This window comes from Talpa europaea (assembly GCF_964194135.1).
Source record: "Talpa europaea genome assembly, chromosome: 14".
Lineage (NCBI taxonomy): Eukaryota > Metazoa > Chordata > Mammalia > Eulipotyphla > Talpidae > Talpa > Talpa europaea.
In genome coordinates, this window is record NC_140082.1 from 4,405,416 (window position 1) to 4,421,543 (window position 16,128).

Genomic DNA, 16,128 nt, shown 5'->3' on the forward strand with positions numbered 1-16,128 from the left:
CCGGGCCTGCCCCTCACTGCGCCCTCCCCCGCAGCGGCGCTCCTGGAAGAACGCGGAGGACCGCATGGCGCTCGCCAAGCCCCTCCGGCGCTTCAAGCAAGAGCCCGAAGATGATCTGCCTGAGGCCCCCCCAAAGACCCGGGAGAGCGACCACTCCCGCTCCAGCTCCCCCACGGCGGGCCCCAGCACCGAGGGCGCCGAGGGCCCCGAGGAGAAGAAGAAGGTCAAGATGCGCCGGAAGAGGCGGCTCCCCAACAAGGAGCTGAGCAAGGAGCTGAGCAAGGAGCTCAACCAGGAGATCCAGAAGACGGAGAGCAGCCTGGCCAACGAGAACCACCAGCCCATCAAGTCGGAGCCCGAGAGCGACGAGGAGCCCAAGCGGCCCCTGGGCCTCTGCGAGCGCCCCCACCGCTTCAGCAAGGGGCTCAACGGCACCCCCCGGGAGCTGCGGCACCAGCTGGGGCCCGGCCTGCGGAGCCCACCCCGCGTCATCTCCCGGCCCCCTCCCTCCGTGTCCCCGCCCAAGTGCATCCAGATGGAGCGACACGTGATCCGGCCGCCCCCCATCAGCCCCCCGCCTGACTCGCTGCCCCTGGATGACGGGGCAGCCCACGTCATGCACCGGGAGGTGTGGATGGCCGTCTTCAGCTACCTCAGCCACCAAGACCTGTGCGTCTGCATGCGGGTCTGCAGGACCTGGAACCGCTGGTGAGGGGCGGTGGCCCCGTGGCACCGGGGAAGCCGCCAGGGGCAGCCCGTGGGGCTCTGGGCTTGGGCTAGACCAAGGAGGTGTGCTGTGCGGTGGGCATTTGCATCACTCCTGAAGGCCTTACCCTCTGGAGCCGGGACAGCTGAATTGGGCCCCTTGAGCGCAGGCGGGCCCAGCAGTGCAGTCATTGTGGTCCTGTCCGAAGGGCAGCCCTTGTCTGTACAGGGGTGGCCTGCGGGAAGTGGTTACTGCGCTTAGCCATGCTCCGCTGTTCCATGGCCCTCCGGCCTTGGTCAAGTCACTGAATGGGCGCGAGGCCTGGAGTGCAAAGCCCCCAGCGAGGTCCTGACAGAGGCCTGGATATTCAATGAGGCAAGTTAGGAGTTAAATGGCAGGATCCCGAGGGTGAGATCAAGGAGCCTCCCCTGAAGTAGGTAGGTGGTGGGTGTAGCCACAGCTCTTCAGGGGGCTCCTAACTCTTGACAGCGCCCCTTCTGCCGGGCCTACCCCTAGGTGCTGCGATAAGCGGTTATGGACCCGCATCGACCTGAACCACTGCAAGTCCATCACGCCCCTGATGCTGAGCGGCATCATCCGGCGGCAGCCCGTCTCCCTGGACCTCAGCTGGACCAATATCTCCAAGAAGCAGCTGAGCTGGCTCATCAACCGGCTGCCTGGTGAGCACCGGGCCACGGCCCCGAGTGCGCACTAGTGAGGGCTTGGGGCATCGCCTGACCCGCCGCTCCCTTCTCTGCCCCCAGGGCTCCGAGACTTGGTGCTGTCGGGCTGCTCGTGGATCGCAGTCTCAGCCCTCTGCAGCTCCAGCTGCCCGCTGCTCCGGACCCTGGATGTCCAGTGGGTGGAAGGACTAAAGGACGCCCAGATGCGGGACCTCTTGTCCCCACCCACAGATAACAGGCCGGGTGAGTGAGCGGGGTGCTCGGGCTTCCACCACCTGCTCCCCCTGGGCGCATCCTCAGGCCTCCTGGCCTCCGCCTGTCTCCAAAGGACGCGAGAGGCCCCGGCCGCCGCGCTCTGCCAGTGTCGGCGCGGAGGGGCTGCGTGGGCTCTGCGTGCCTTTGACTTTCCTCTCTTGGTTTGCCCTCCGTTGGCCTCAAGCCTCCGGGAGCATTTGGGTCAGTTTGGTTGGATGGGAATTCACAAGGGGGGGCACTGAGGTTAGTTGTGGGGGCCACGCTCCTCGCCAGCTCACATAGACGGGAAACCGTGGTGATCCAGACTGGGCTTCTGTCGGCCGAGGGTGGCCGGGTGAGATGTGGGCTCAGTGTTTCTCTGTCTTCAGATTTTTTGAGAATCTAGAAGTGTAAAAATGTGATGTGGAACCTTCCGATTTTTAAATATCAGAGCTAGCGCTGGCCTGTGGGGGCGGGGGGCACTCAATGGCTGGACGAGGCCTGAGTGCCCGTCCCAGGCACTGGAGCGCCCTCTCCCCTGCCCCGCAGGTCAGATGGACAATCGGAGCAAGCTCCGGAACATCGTGGAGCTGCGGCTGGCGGGCTTGGACATCACGGACGCCTCTCTGCGGCTCATCATACGCCACATGCCCCTGCTCTCCAAGCTCCACCTCAGTTACTGTAACCACGTCACTGACCAGTCCATCAACCTGCTCACCGCTGTGGGCACCACCACCCGGGACTCCTTAACTGAAATCAACCTGTCAGGTCAGTCAGGTGGCCAGCATCGGGGGGCTGGGGTTCCACGCTGGGTGATACTTGCGTGTCCGTGGTTATGTTGCCATGTTGAGTGTGAGGACACACGTGACCCTGCCCTTGAGAACACCATTTGGGGGAAATACTTGAGGGATTAGATTAAGGGGGGTCCCATTGCGAAAACAGAGATGTTATCGTCTTGCCACTTTGCCCCAGTTCATGAAGATCAGGTTCTGTTCGCCTTGTCTGAAACGTGCGTCTTGGGACTGGTGAGTGTCTGTGCAGAGATTTCAGAGTCACCCCTGCGACTCTGAAAGGGGTGACTAGCGTGACGGCAGTCAGGCCTTTGGTGACGGCGGGGTGGACCATACTGCCTTGCGCCACCTGTCTGGCATGGACCGTGCTAGTGTGGAGACGGCACAGGCGCCGGTGCGTCCTGCGGGCTGCCCTCAGGCCTTTATTCCCACTCGGCGGGAAAGTGAAAGTGCGGGGCTGGTTGCTGGTGACAAGGGTCACTCATCTGCCCCGGGCCGAGCCCCGGTTGGCTGAAAAGAGGATGGCAGAAGCCAAGTACAAATCGACACACACTTGTAGACTGTCACAGGGTGAAGGCGCGGCGGATTCCGAGTTCTGAATTTGCTCCCCCAGCCCCTCCTCGCACGCTGGCCTCGCACAGGGCGCAGGGAAGCGTCTCATGCCTGTGCCTGCGCCTGCATGAGCAAAGGTCCCTAAGATGACCTTCAGATGTTCTCACCGCACCCAGCGCTCCCTGGAACGCAGCTGGGGATGAGCAGATAGGTGCTCAGTGACGCCCCTAGAGGTTTTCAGCAGCGGGACAGTAGAGGGGAGAGCGACTTACAAGCTTACTTGGTGTCGTTGCTCCTGTCTCTGTAGAGCAGGAGAGGCGGGAGACCCGTTGCGGGGAGAGGCTGACACAGAAAGAGGCGACGTGTGGGATGATTGTCAGTGACTCACTGGGAACAGTCTGCATGGTTGCTACATTAACGTTCGAAGAGCTCCACTCAGCAAGTACAGCTTTCCTAGGGCTTCAGGGGCTCCTTGCAGGCCCCAGGAGCTTGAGGGGTGCTCGAGCTCCGCGCTTCCACCACCTCACATTGCTTTCTCTTCCCCGCAGACTGCAATAAGGTTACTGATCAGTGCCTGTCCTTCTTCAAACGCTGTGGCAATATCTGTCATATAGACCTGAGGTACTGCAAGCAAGTCACCAAGGAAGGCTGTGAGCAGTTCATAGCCGAAATGTCTGTGAGTGTCCAGTTTGGACAAGTGGAAGAAAAACTCCTGCAGAAACTGAGTTAGTCCAAGGACAAGTATGTAAATACGGGGGGGGGGGGGGCGATGTGGCGGGGAAGGCAAAAGACTTTACCAAAACTAGGGTTTTATTTTCAATTTGGAACTTGGAACAACAGACCACAGAATGATTCCATTTTGCAAGTCTTGCCGGGGGAGACGCAGTTTCATCACCCGTTTCGGGCGTGAGTGAGCCGGACGCTTTCCTGTGCTCTCTCTGGTTGTAACTGCACTGCTTTCTGGACCATTTCTAAGGAGGCCTTTACCAAGAAGACATTCCTGTTGGAGAGGAAGGTGGACTCGGGAGAAATTCTCTTATTGGAGCACGAGCTTAGGAGTTTTGTTGGTGGTGGTGTTTTCGTTTTGGACACCTCGTTCCTTGCAAGGCCAGGGTTTTCGGTGTCGACATACAGTGGACCACACACCACATCTGCTGCCCTTGACTTATATTTTTCTTTGGTTTTGTTACATCTTACATTATGCAGAACTATTTTTGTACAAATTGTTTAAAATGTTATTTATGCAAGGTTTGAATGCATACCAGTGTTTTTATTATTTTGAGATTGCCAACTTTCCTGATTTCCTTGAGATCGGAGAGAACTTAACCTGTACTTCATTGACACAAGTAGTCCATCTGCACACGTGCCCAGATCTGACAAAACAGGCGAAGGCCTTCCAGTTAAAAGCATGTTTAGCCGGAAGTTGCAAGTCTGCTTTGTACGTCAAGAAGTTACCTAAGCATGTTGTGGATATATGTAAATTATAGTCAAAGTAAGACACTGCGCCAAGTTTCCTCTGTATAGAGTTCACCTTTTTCTCAGTTTCAAAATTCAGACATCAGTCTTTGCACTCAGGAGGGTTTTGTTCCAGCATGAGCTCTTGTACTCGACATAGATCTAATTTATACAGTGAGTCAAGAAGTAGAATAAATGATCCAACATAGCCTTTTCCTGTTTTCCTCTCCTTCGGAGTGTAAGTTGAGTTCCTGTTTAAGGTTTAAAACATGGCTATTTCCTAGTTGTAAAGTTCTGCATTCATAAGTGCCATTGTTGTAAGGCGTTGTTTTCCTAGACCTTCCCTGATGTGATTTTACCTTTGTTGAATTTGTATAAACAATTGTACAAAAAAAAAAAAATCACTCTTGGATTTTGAGGGTTTCTGTTCTAGGAGTGAACGAGGAATGTGATTGGAAGTTGAGGCAGTTTGCTGCACGCCGGTGTACAGGTTCTGAAGCGAGACGATCTGTAAGTTCTTGTTCACCTGAGAGCAGCAGTGGCACATCCATCTTCAGACAGGTCTGTTTGTGGCTGATACGGGAGTGAACTGTGCTACAGCAGTGGCCACCTTTAGGAATTGGCCACAAACTTTCTTTCTGTTCGGTTGCCTGTGACCATGTCTGTTGGCCACTTCGCCTCCCACTGGAGGCAACTCAGGGAGGCCACAGGCTGTGCATGGTGGTGACCTTGGGCAGGGCTGACGGATGGTATGTGGTAGTGAGGTACCTTCTCCAGGCGGCAGAGCCAGAAACCAGTCAGAAGTAACTTTAGACGACAGGATTTCTTTTAATGACAGAACCCTGGGACCTCATACAGAAACGACTACTCTAGTGAATCTGAAAACGGGCAAGATGACCCAACTACCTCAAGTCTCCTGGGGTGAGCCTTTTCTGCTGACAGTGGTTTCATATTGCCCCCTTTGCCTCTCTTGTATTTTCGTCATGGTGAAAGGGTTTTAGATTCCACCTAGATTTAACCCAGAGATCCTTTCTGACTCAAACTGGAGACACTTGAAGCAGTTGGACCTCAGAATTAAACTCAGGAGATGCATTAACAGAGGTAAGATTAGTTTAGCTACAGTTTATTTACAAAAACGAGGCTTACTTTGGCATGCCTGATGATTCATCACGGACCACCCCCATGAAAGGTAAAGTTTTGGTCGTCGTCTTAGCCTGAGATTTCCAAACCTCCAAATAAGAGTTACTCTATCTCCAGTCAAGTGAGCCTTCCTTGGCAAATGCCTTGAGGGCAGTAGTGGTTCTAGGTGAACAGTTCTCGGGTTTAGGGGCCCAGTTGGTCCTGCAGTGTATCCAGGAGCACAGGTCTCAAGAGGCGGTGAGGGAAGGGCAGCCAGGCTCCCCTAGGGAGCCACAGTGTCTCCCAGACTGAGGCAGGCCCAGCAGTGCTGTGGTCCCAGATGAGCCCCCAGGGGTACTGAACGGTCCGGAAGGTGATGTCCAGTATGGTTTTCATTTCAGAAATAAGCCTTTCGAGGCCAGCCTAAGCTAGATGCGTGCAGACAACTCGCGAGGCCACACCCCTTAGCTGACGCATTAAGAGGACCGTACAGCAGAGGGAGCGCTTTCCTGGGTTAGGTCTCAACTTCCTAACCCGCAAGGGAGGGGGGCTCCACCCCCTCCTCCGGGACACTGAGAATTTACGGAGAAAGACCCCTTTAAAGTCCGAGCATCAAGTGATGTCCTTTTGTGGTGGGAACAGGACAGGGGGGTGTACCTGTCTCCCACTGTGGGCCTTCGGCACCTTGTTCATGTGACATATCACCTATTCAAGAAACTAACTGTAAGGGGCGTGTGTACCAGTGAGAAAATGCAGGATCCGCAGGGAGATGTTAGTACCAAACAAGTTAGTGCCTTGTAATTCAGTTATTTGAAGTGTCCAGTCCAGTCTATTAGACTAAAAATTTGTTAGCTAGCCACTAAACCAAGGTTACTTCAGATGCTACCAAGGAAAATCCGCCATATTCAGGGTGCTCGTACTCTCTCTAGAGCCAGACACCTTAGTATAAATCCAGGAGGAAGACACGAGCCATGTTAAGCTGAGACCACATACAAATATGTCAATCTTCCAATTTAGCGTTAGACAAACCAAAACCCACTGCTCAGCTCCTTTTCAAAGTGCTAATTCTCATCTGCTGGCTTGGATTTGAAGACTTCCCTCCACCCAGTTAGCCAGTGGTGGGGAAGACCGATTTTCCAGTCACTATCTCACAGCAAGTACAAACTCAGCGCATCTGACTCCAGCAGGGGCCAGACTTTCCTGCTTCCATAGTGAGGCCCGTTACTGGGAAGACCCCACCCACGGCGCTGCAGCCAACAGAGGGCACCTGAAAATATCCACAGGCCTTGACTTCCATGCCGACCCTTAAATCCAGAAAAGATCGGCATGAGCGCCTTCTAAACTGGAAACATTTCCTGCCTCTGAGTTCACAGTTTGACCGTCCCTGGCCATCTGGCAGCACACGTGTGACCTGCTGCATTCAAAAGATCATTCACGTTCCTAGGAAACCATCGGACATGCTCATGTCCCAGATTTCTCATTTGCTGCATGATACCAAAGAGTCAAAAAAAAAAATTTTTTTTTTTTAAATCAGAACTAGGTTCAAGTTCAGCTGTGGCCACTTTTTAACTGAGATTCTAGACAAGTTCCTTAACTCCTCAGAGGTCGTGCTCTGTGTCTGTGAAATGAGGCGACATCTACTTCTGGGTGCTGGAGAGGACTGAAGCAGCTGGCACAGAACCTGGTCACCATGGGAAACAGTGAGTTAACCTCACTGGGAGGTCGGCAGCAGAGGCAAATCACTGCAGCATCTGAAGAAGCTGCCGTCCCTGAAGAAGGGTGCGAGAACAGACACAGACGCCCATTCATGCTGTACCCGCGTGAAGTAGGAACTGACTGGGACAATGTAAACAAAAGCAGTTAACTCTAATTTTATTTCTAAAGATCAAATTAGCTAGCGGGTAGCACTGAAAATACACTTTCACTATACAAAACAGTGTAAACTGGTTACACGTTAATAAAGAATTTAACACATGTACTTCTCTAATGAAAGAAGCTAGATGCAGCCCTTGCTATAAAAAGCTGTACATGAACAGAAATGGACATGTTTTGTCTAAGGCCCTGGCAGTTGACTACAGAATGTCAGTTCCCAATTACACGTAAACGCAGGAATAGCAACAATGTGGAAACTTACATTCATCAAATAGTAATGTGAACATTCAGAGGGGCCACTGCTCAGCACGTACCACGTTGGCCACTTGTGGACAGTGACCTAATCCAAAAAGAACGTAAGTTTCAAACCTTCAAGTAGTTTAAGTTAAAAATAGGGCGAAGGAGAAATAAGAGAACGAGATAAACATCCTCCCAAGGAGCGGTAGCAGGTGCCACGAGCAGTCTGACTTCGGCAATGAGTGATCGTAACGTGGGATGAAGCCTGACGACATGGGAGCGCGCGGTCCACAGGCAGGTGGGCGCATGGCGTGGACCCGTGTTGCTGAAACTTGGGTGAATCTTCCGGTCCCCAGTTAGTAGTGAAAATAACTTTAAAAAATAGCTTCGGCCTTTGAACAGTAAGTTTCTAGTCCCTCCTGTGCCTTGAAATGTCTGGGATCGAGCTTGGGATCAAGTGTCCCATGGGGCGAGCCTCAGCTCAGGACTTGAACACATGCACAGCACGCACCACATACTGGCGGCAGATGGGACACTCGCTCATGCGCTTGCCACACTTGGTGCAGGTGACCATGTGCCCGCACTCGAGCAGGACACAGTCGATGACGGCGTCCATGCAGATCCGGCACAGGCTGTCATCCTCCTCGTCTTGCAGCTGCAGCCGCTCACCATCTGAAAGACAGCAGAGTGGGGCTGGGGAGGGGTCACCTGGCGGCTGAGCAGCATCTGCTGCATCCAGGACAAACCCAGCATCCCTGAGAGATGCTCCCACTTCTCTGCACTTAGGTCTCCTCCGCGCGGCACGGCACGGCAGCTGTCGCGCCTGTGAACCCTGTGACGTGGACGCGGGCCTCCCGTGAGTAAAAACCACTTAGGTTGCCCTGCTCATGGACCTTGGGAGTCAGAACGCCAGTGGAATGTCCACCCACCTGTGACCGAGGGCAGTTTCCATCTCCAGAACGAGCTTTATTTCCACACCTAAAGGAAGGTCAGGGTTGGGAGGAGGCATCCCCTAGCCTTGAAAGCATCTCAAGCCATCTGCTCTTGGCCACGCTGGCCCTGTTGGAGTCTAACTCGAAAGGGATCAGTCATCTAGTCTCTGGCCTAGATTTAGATTCTGAGAAAAGAAAAATGCTTATTCACTGTGGATAAGAGTATTGTGGACTGAGATTTAGCCAGAGTTGTAAACAGGTCATAGAGGGGATCAGTGGCGATCATGGATGTAGTAGAAAGAACAGGAATTTAAGCTTGATGGGCCAGTTAGATCCCAAATTTAAGTTTTTTCATGACAAGAGATTCCTGTAATCTGGGGCTTTGGCGCATGGTCCCCTGTAGAGCAGGAGAAAGTATGTAAGGTGACAGACAAGCCCATAAGGAAGACGCTAGAGTTCCTGAATCTGGATCTTGGTCTCCTTGCCTGCATAGAAGGTTCCTTTCAACTCTTTAAATACGTCTGAGCATAAAGCAGAGGGGCCAGAGTATGTCGAGGCTAAAATGACTCTCCCCTTACTGCCAGGATGTGATTTCTCAGTTAATCTGGAACCTCTGAGGATTGAGAATTCCTTTATCTGCTACTGTGGCATCATATGAGAAACAGGTGTGCCAGGATTCCTCTGCATACTCTATCCACAGAAAGCTGGTATTATAAACAGCTTTTAAAAAAACCCAAGATGGATCCTCCCTGGTGGCGCAAGGGGTTAAGCACCGCACTATGAGGCAATCTGAAGCTTCTGCAACACGAGTTCTATCCCCGGCGGCTAGGGAGCAACCCACATGGCGCAGCAGACCTCCTGTCTTGCCCGCTGCTCCCCTCAGTAGTGTATTTCGTCAGTCTGCCTGTTCTGTTCCCCGCTCTGTCTCTGGTGAGTCCTCTCACCCCCCACATCTCTGGCCTATGCCCCAGCTCTTGTATGCATAAATAAATAAATCTTAAAAAAAAAACAAAAAAAACCAAGATGATAAAAGCTAATCATGAGAGTATTGTTGAAGTCTAGATAGGAACATAAGATTGACATAAGTTGACTTGAACACCACTGAATTTTTTCCCCCTTGCCTATAAATGCTCTGTAGCTTGGCCCTATTACCAGGGAGGATTTCTGCTCTATGCTTCATCAAAACAGGTCAGAAGTTCTTGGCCTCAGCTTTTAGAGACATGCACAAAAACCTGCTAATACTTGGTGCTAAGAACTGCTTAACACTTTGGCTCTACAGAATTCCCCCTCACTATTGGGTTATCTCAATTGTAGCCTTTAAACTCTAAACATTTTTATAGAGACAAGGAATTGCATTTGAGTTCTTAAAAGTCTAGGAAAGGAGACTATAGGGAAGGGAAAAGAAAAGACCTACATGACTTTTGGTTTTCTTCGTTCTCTTTGTATAACCGGTTTACTTTCTCTACCAGCTCCCATTTTTCACAACAGCCAGAATAGTTGACAAAATTCCGTGCCAGGATTTCCTTCAGCTGGCGCACACTCATCCCTTCCACATCTTCAAGACTTGACAGGTCAGACAGTGAAGCTCTCACTCTCTTCTTAGAAAGGCCAGGCATCTGCAATCAGAGCTTGGATTACCTCCTCCTTCCAGTCCAGACCTGCCACTGCCAGGGCAGCGCATGCTCTCCACCCCTCTGGCCCTCACAGCTCTGACGCCCTCCCAGGCTTCTCAGCAGTCCTGGAGTGCTTTATATGTTGGTCTACATTTGAGCACAAAAAGCCTTCCTGTGCTAATCGGGCCAGGTCCACACAGGCGTTTTCCCTCCCTGACAGACTGGATGTCAGGGACCCCAAATTTTACACAAGATCTCACCTGATCCTCCAAGTTTTCTTCATCATCTTCTTCATCATCGTCCTCGTCCTCATCCTCGTCCTCTTCTGTGTTTGCTGAAGCTATTTCACTTTGTACCTAAACACACAATGGATCTGCTTAGGTCAGAAATCACCTTAACAGTAACCACCCATATTTATCACTGGAGAAAAAAATCTTTTCATAGATCCTCCCCAAGAGGGACTCCCCCAACACCCACCATATTCCATGTCTTGGACCCTGAATGCTGCTGCCCCTCCCAAAAGTATATGATAAACAATTTACCTTCCATAAAGTTAACTCAAAAGGTGTATTCCTATGTTGGTCTGAATTTTAAGCAAAGTACCATCATGGAATGCCAAAATCACAAGCATATGAAATGGTATCACGTCACTCTCAGAGGATCTACAAATGACTGCTTTAACGGGAGCTTCTAAGGTACAGAGATGAAAGCTTGACTAAGATCAGCCCAGGTGTCAGACATTCAATTTGAAAGATCTCAGTACTACTACATCACATTTAGACATCCTAATTCCACACACACAAGTGTTTTCTGGGTTCACTGGTGGCTATTACTAGTTCTAGGTGTTAGAAATGTATTGACAATCTGATACCTTTTTTTTGTTTTTTTAAGGAAAATGAGAAAATCTCTTCATTTTAAATCATGTACCTCCTATATCTTTCTCTCCTGACTATTTTGGCCACTGATGTACAGTAGTCTCCTTGTAACTTGAAAGTTTCACCACTATGGCCACTGCTCACGAGCTCCATATTGTAAAGCCCAAAGACCCTCTCCCAGCTGGTGTCGTATAACCAAAAGTGAACTAGCATAAAAGTCAGGTATGTTTTATGTTTGCATCATATTTATGCCAGCCCCTATTTGGAAAATTAGTAAAACTCTTAGCTTGGGCTTTATTTATGACTATTAGAGCAACTAAACCCGATTTCCCTCTATTTTTAAGAGCCCCTTTCCTCAAATTTAAATATGGAGAAAATTGTTCAAAACAATTTTTCTAGCCTCTTAAGTCATTCATATATACCAGGCTTTACATATTATTCAGTCAGGATGACCAAAGACCTCATTGGGACAATATTCTGTAAAGGCATTTTTCTGAAATTAATAAATAACCATATTCTTTCACTGATTCAGATGGTGGTTCCGCTCTACCTAAATTACAACAATTTCATGGTAGCATTAGGTTAACTCGTACTGTGATTTTCATGGTCACTGATACTCGGTATTACTGCAGATGACACAGTATAAAACTACTACAAAGTAAGTTTATATGCTACTTTTCACAGTCATTATTTTAACAATATTTAACTGTACGATACTGAAACTAAGGCTGGTGAGCTATTTTGGGGCTCCTCACACAGCTGACTTTGGGGTCACCTAGCACCCGAGCACTGAGACATCAGGAGAGCCTACAAGCTCTGAGTTCAGCAGGGTATGGCGTCTGCTCCTGCAAGGAGTCAACAGGCCCTGAAGGCCCCATCATACCTGGCCAAGAGCAGGCAAACCAGGCCCTCAGGGGAAGTGGCCCTCGTACCTGTGCCGGCGTTCCAGATCCTAAGGTCCGGGCTCCACCCATAAGCTCTCCCTGAAACGAAGACATGGTAGCAGAGGGGGCTGTGTAGTTTGAAAAAAATGAATGTGTAAAAAAGCTAGACGTTTGGGACCTCGAGGAATTCAGACTGCTTGTGTCCATGTCATCCTCAGAACCCAGCCCATGGTGGCACAATACTAGGTCTACCAAGTCTTCTTTCTCTCGACAGGTATCAATTGGTATGTTTCTGAGAATGAGATACTGACGTAGATCCTTCACTTTCAGTCGCATTAACTGGGGGCGCTGAAAGGCCGTCTCTTGCAGTAAGTGACAAGTGGAACATCTGCGGAGATTTTCTTGTAAGACCGAACAAACGGAGCAAAAATCCTTCTTGCAGTCACAGCATACATGCTGAAGAAAAAGTAATGAAGCATTTAGCGATAGCCATATACAGACCACGGTGAAAACACTGGTTTTCTTTTTTACCTTCTACTAAAATTCAATTTAAGTCCCCCAGGCACCAGACTATTCTCACAGGCATTGTCACATCCCAGAAACCATGAAAATCAAAAGTCAGTGCCAAGGCAGTTTGGATTCACAGAAGTGCAAATATAGTCCTTTAAGAAAAGCAAACACTCTTGTGTTAATGAATTAAAACCTTCCCACCCCTTGTTCAGCAAACATGTAATTAGCTGAACAGAGCTGATTGAACCACATGCAGCAGAAGGCACCACCACCCGGCTCTTCCTGCTCTTTTCCTATGTGAACAATGTCCCCATTTAATGGTGGGGAGGAAAAGCATAACTCAAAGAAAAGCTACTGATCTTTCAAGGTCCATCCAAGCCCACAGAGGAGCCAACCCTTACAGTAACCCTTGCCTTAAGAGCCTCCATCAAAAGCTTAACCCCATTCCACTAGCAAAATTTAAAGAGGTCATTTCTGCTTATTTCATTGTTCCACAAGCTAATACCTTGTTCCTTAAGTATTTCAAAGGCCTGATTTGATGATCAAAAACTAAGATGGCCTCAAATATGATGGCGCTCAGAACAGCAATCTGTCCTAGAGAAAACTTTTAGCTCAAGTGTTTCATGTTGAATCCCCACACATTTATTATCTTAACTGCACTCATCCTCACTTGAATTAAAAATATTGGTAGGGATACATTTTTTTTTAACTTGAGACCAGAGTTGCAGCAAATCATCTTGAATAAAACTCTAGACTAATTAAATCTCTTGCTTCAAGACCTCAGCATCACCAGAGAATGAAAGGTGGTCAGAGCTAAGGAGAAAGTGCTTTGCACCCTGAGAGTCAGTGTCTAGTCAGAAAGCCAGCAGTGTTTCTGCGTGGGGAATGGCTAACGGACTAGATTTTTTGGTAATTTTTTTAAAAAGAAATGAAGATTCATTAGAATTCAAAATAATAGTCACAAATTCATGGGTGTCTTTTGTATGCGATGTTTCATCCAACTCACCTTTTTTCTAAAGACTGAAAATGAAAGTCCACAGGCTTTGCAGACTATATTGGGCCCTTCTGTAGGTGCCGGTGGGTACGTGGAAAAGTCAGAGTTTGGTGTAAATCTGAATGGCCCAGTGCCTCCTGCAAATCCTGACTGCTGGCCCCTGACAGCTCCGGTTCCCATGACTTCATTCAGCAGCCCACAGCATGAAGCCCACATAGATGTGGCACCCGCCTGGGAAAACACAAGAACCACAGTGTAAAAAGAAAGGAGACGCTGGGCTCTGGGATCCTCAGGGACCGCCATCTTGGAGAGGTAACTTTGCCCTAAAAAACTTGGAGATTATTCCTTTTTGCATCAAAATCTGAAGCTATTTGGAAAGAAGAATATTTGGCAATGGGGATACTTGTTGTTAAAAAGGAAAAGGTACAACGATCCCAATTTAAGTTACACGAGCACATGGATGGGGGAAATGAACAGAAGCATGTCCTGTGCAATATGCTTACACCCAAAAAGTATTCCTAGCTTACCTGAAATCCTGATGTAATGGCGTCCTAAATACTCTCCATCTGGCAACCTTATACTGGTAGCTACGGGACTGGCACAGCTCTATAGGCTGAGGCAGATTTTTCCAAATATCACTTAGCAGAAAGAATATGAATTTAAATTACTTAATTTCATCACACTTCTTTCCTCTGTAGCTGGGTATAATAAACTACAGCATACATTAATTAAAATAAAATTTTAATGACTAGAAAAACATCAAAATGTCAACTAAAGTGCTCTCTAGATTGCTCATGTAATTTATTTTCGTTTCCCTCTACTTTCTAAATTTTTTATAAAGAATACATTTTAAAAAAATATTTACATGACAGTAAGGAAAATGTATTTAAAAAGCAGTTATCCTACCTTTTCAAATTGAAGATTTTTTTCCCCCCTCATCTCTTCCATGAACCACAATTGCTATCACTATACCTTCCTCTAGGAACCTGTTCCTTTCTTTTTTTTTTTTTAAAGGGCAGGTATAGAGGCATGCTTTATTTATTTATTTGTTCGTTTGTTTGTTTATACAAGCACTGGGTACAGTCAGAAGCATGGGAGGGTGAGAGAATTCACCAGAGCCAGAGCAGGGAGCAGAGCAGGCAGAAGGACCGAAGTACACTGCTGAGGGGAGCAGCGGGCGGCAGGAGAGGTCTGCGCGCCATGTGGGACCCTCCTCCGGTGGCCAGGGAGCAGCCGGGGATCAAACCGGCGCCTCGGGCGCGGGCGCAGGCAGCTTCGCAACCCAGCGCTCAACCGCTGCGCCACCGGGGAGGCCCCCTGTTCCTTTCTTTACTGCAGATCTCAGAAACCTGATAACCAAGCGTATCGTCGGCATATATAGAAGAATATTTTCAGAGAGGACCCCAGGCATTCCCCCATGCTAAAAGTATAAAAACTGTTTGGAACCAGTCGGCTCCTTCTCCTTTGTTCTAATTCTTACACATATGCTGGCTAATGCACAGATAATGTGCTATCTAATGGCAGTCCAGGTAGGTGAGTTGTAGGCTAAAGTGCAACATAGAACAATCACAGTTTCACTTTCTACTATCTGTCACTGTTTCTCTTATATGTACTGTTTTTTTAATGGGCTTTTTAAGACAATGTCTGTAATGACCTTAAAAGGCTATCTGGAATCATAGAAGGATCATGCTATGCGTGCTGCTACCCAGAAAGAATATGCTATGTTAAATGTGAGGAAAAGAGAAGGTAAAGCAGTAAGAAACCGTAATACAAGGTTCAAACCGTCTTTAAGTGTTGGTCAGGGTCCCTGACTTAAGTATTATATGGCTTTACAACCTGTAATTCTCAAGAAATAGTGATGCCCATAAAAGTCAGATTACTAATAATCTATACCTTTTAATATATACCTCAGACTCTACAGCCGTGGTTTAAAAGCATGAAAATCCAGCTTTACTAAGTTCTTTTAAAATGCTCTTTTAGTGTAGTACTCAACTGTAGTCCTTTATCAGTGAACTTTCTTAAAAACAACCGAAAAGGTTTTTAAAAATTTAATTTGGGGAGAAGAATACCTCAATTGCAGAAAGTACCACTGGGATTAATTTTTCTTCATTCTATGAGTTTAAAGAATTGAAGTTTTTGAGTTTTAGCTTCCTGCTGACCTAACTACTAAACAAACAACTGTTAGTTTTTAATCCCCCTTCTGATCCCTGGGTGATGTCTCCCCAACTAGTCTGTAAAGTTCCTTGTGAACAGAACCTCTCTTTCTTCCACAGCAACTAGTTCCACTGTCATGATCGGTAAGTAAATAACTATATAAAACGTTTACCTCTTTAAAGGTAATGGAACATTATTGTGTGCTGGCTAGAAAGATCAAATTGTGTCTTGTTCAAAAAGGTAGAGTCTGACTTAGCAGGCCCAAAACCACGCTTTTAAAAACAAAACTGTCCCACATATTGTTCTACAAAGATCAGTCGTACAATGAGAATTAAGAATACAAATTTTCAAGTGATGTTCATGAGAGTGATCATTAAAATTCTGGGCTGAAAATATTCACAGATTTGGTGTGTTTATTTTTGGAAAACAGGTGGAATCTCTATACAGACATCAATATTGGAGGAAAACAATTTCATCCCATTTCTCCTATTTCTATAAAGAGGAGGGAATTTCCTCT

General features: G+C 48.3%; 2 protein-coding genes across 6 annotated transcripts in view; one reads left to right on the top strand and one right to left on the bottom strand.

Annotated features, from left to right (window-relative positions):
- KDM2B (lysine demethylase 2B) overlaps nucleotides 1-3,696 on the top strand; it is a gene marked incomplete at both ends in the record, with an annotated part of 98,859 nt that extends 95,163 nt beyond the window's left edge. For all 5 annotated transcript variants that reach the window (XM_084254279.1, XM_084254280.1, XM_084254281.1 and 2 more), the window contains 5 exons: nucleotides 35-708; nucleotides 1,223-1,386; nucleotides 1,471-1,632; nucleotides 2,173-2,391; nucleotides 3,515-3,696. In XM_084254279.1, the coding sequence (XP_084110405.1) occupies nucleotides 35-708; nucleotides 1,223-1,386; nucleotides 1,471-1,632; nucleotides 2,173-2,391; nucleotides 3,515-3,696 (1,401 nt within the window). The remainder of the gene's footprint in view (nucleotides 1-34; nucleotides 709-1,222; nucleotides 1,387-1,470; nucleotides 1,633-2,172; nucleotides 2,392-3,514) is intronic.
- Nucleotides 3,697-8,130: 4,434 nt separating this feature from the next.
- The window catches only part of RNF34 (ring finger protein 34), a gene marked incomplete at both ends in the record, with an annotated part of 31,051 nt that continues 23,053 nt past the window's right edge, over nucleotides 8,131-16,128 (bottom strand). The window contains 5 exons of the mRNA XM_084253182.1: nucleotides 8,131-8,321; nucleotides 9,996-10,197; nucleotides 10,455-10,550; nucleotides 12,002-12,409; nucleotides 13,470-13,688. Of these exons, the coding sequence (XP_084109308.1) occupies nucleotides 8,131-8,321; nucleotides 9,996-10,197; nucleotides 10,455-10,550; nucleotides 12,002-12,409; nucleotides 13,470-13,688 (1,116 nt within the window). The remainder of the gene's footprint in view (nucleotides 8,322-9,995; nucleotides 10,198-10,454; nucleotides 10,551-12,001; nucleotides 12,410-13,469; nucleotides 13,689-16,128) is intronic.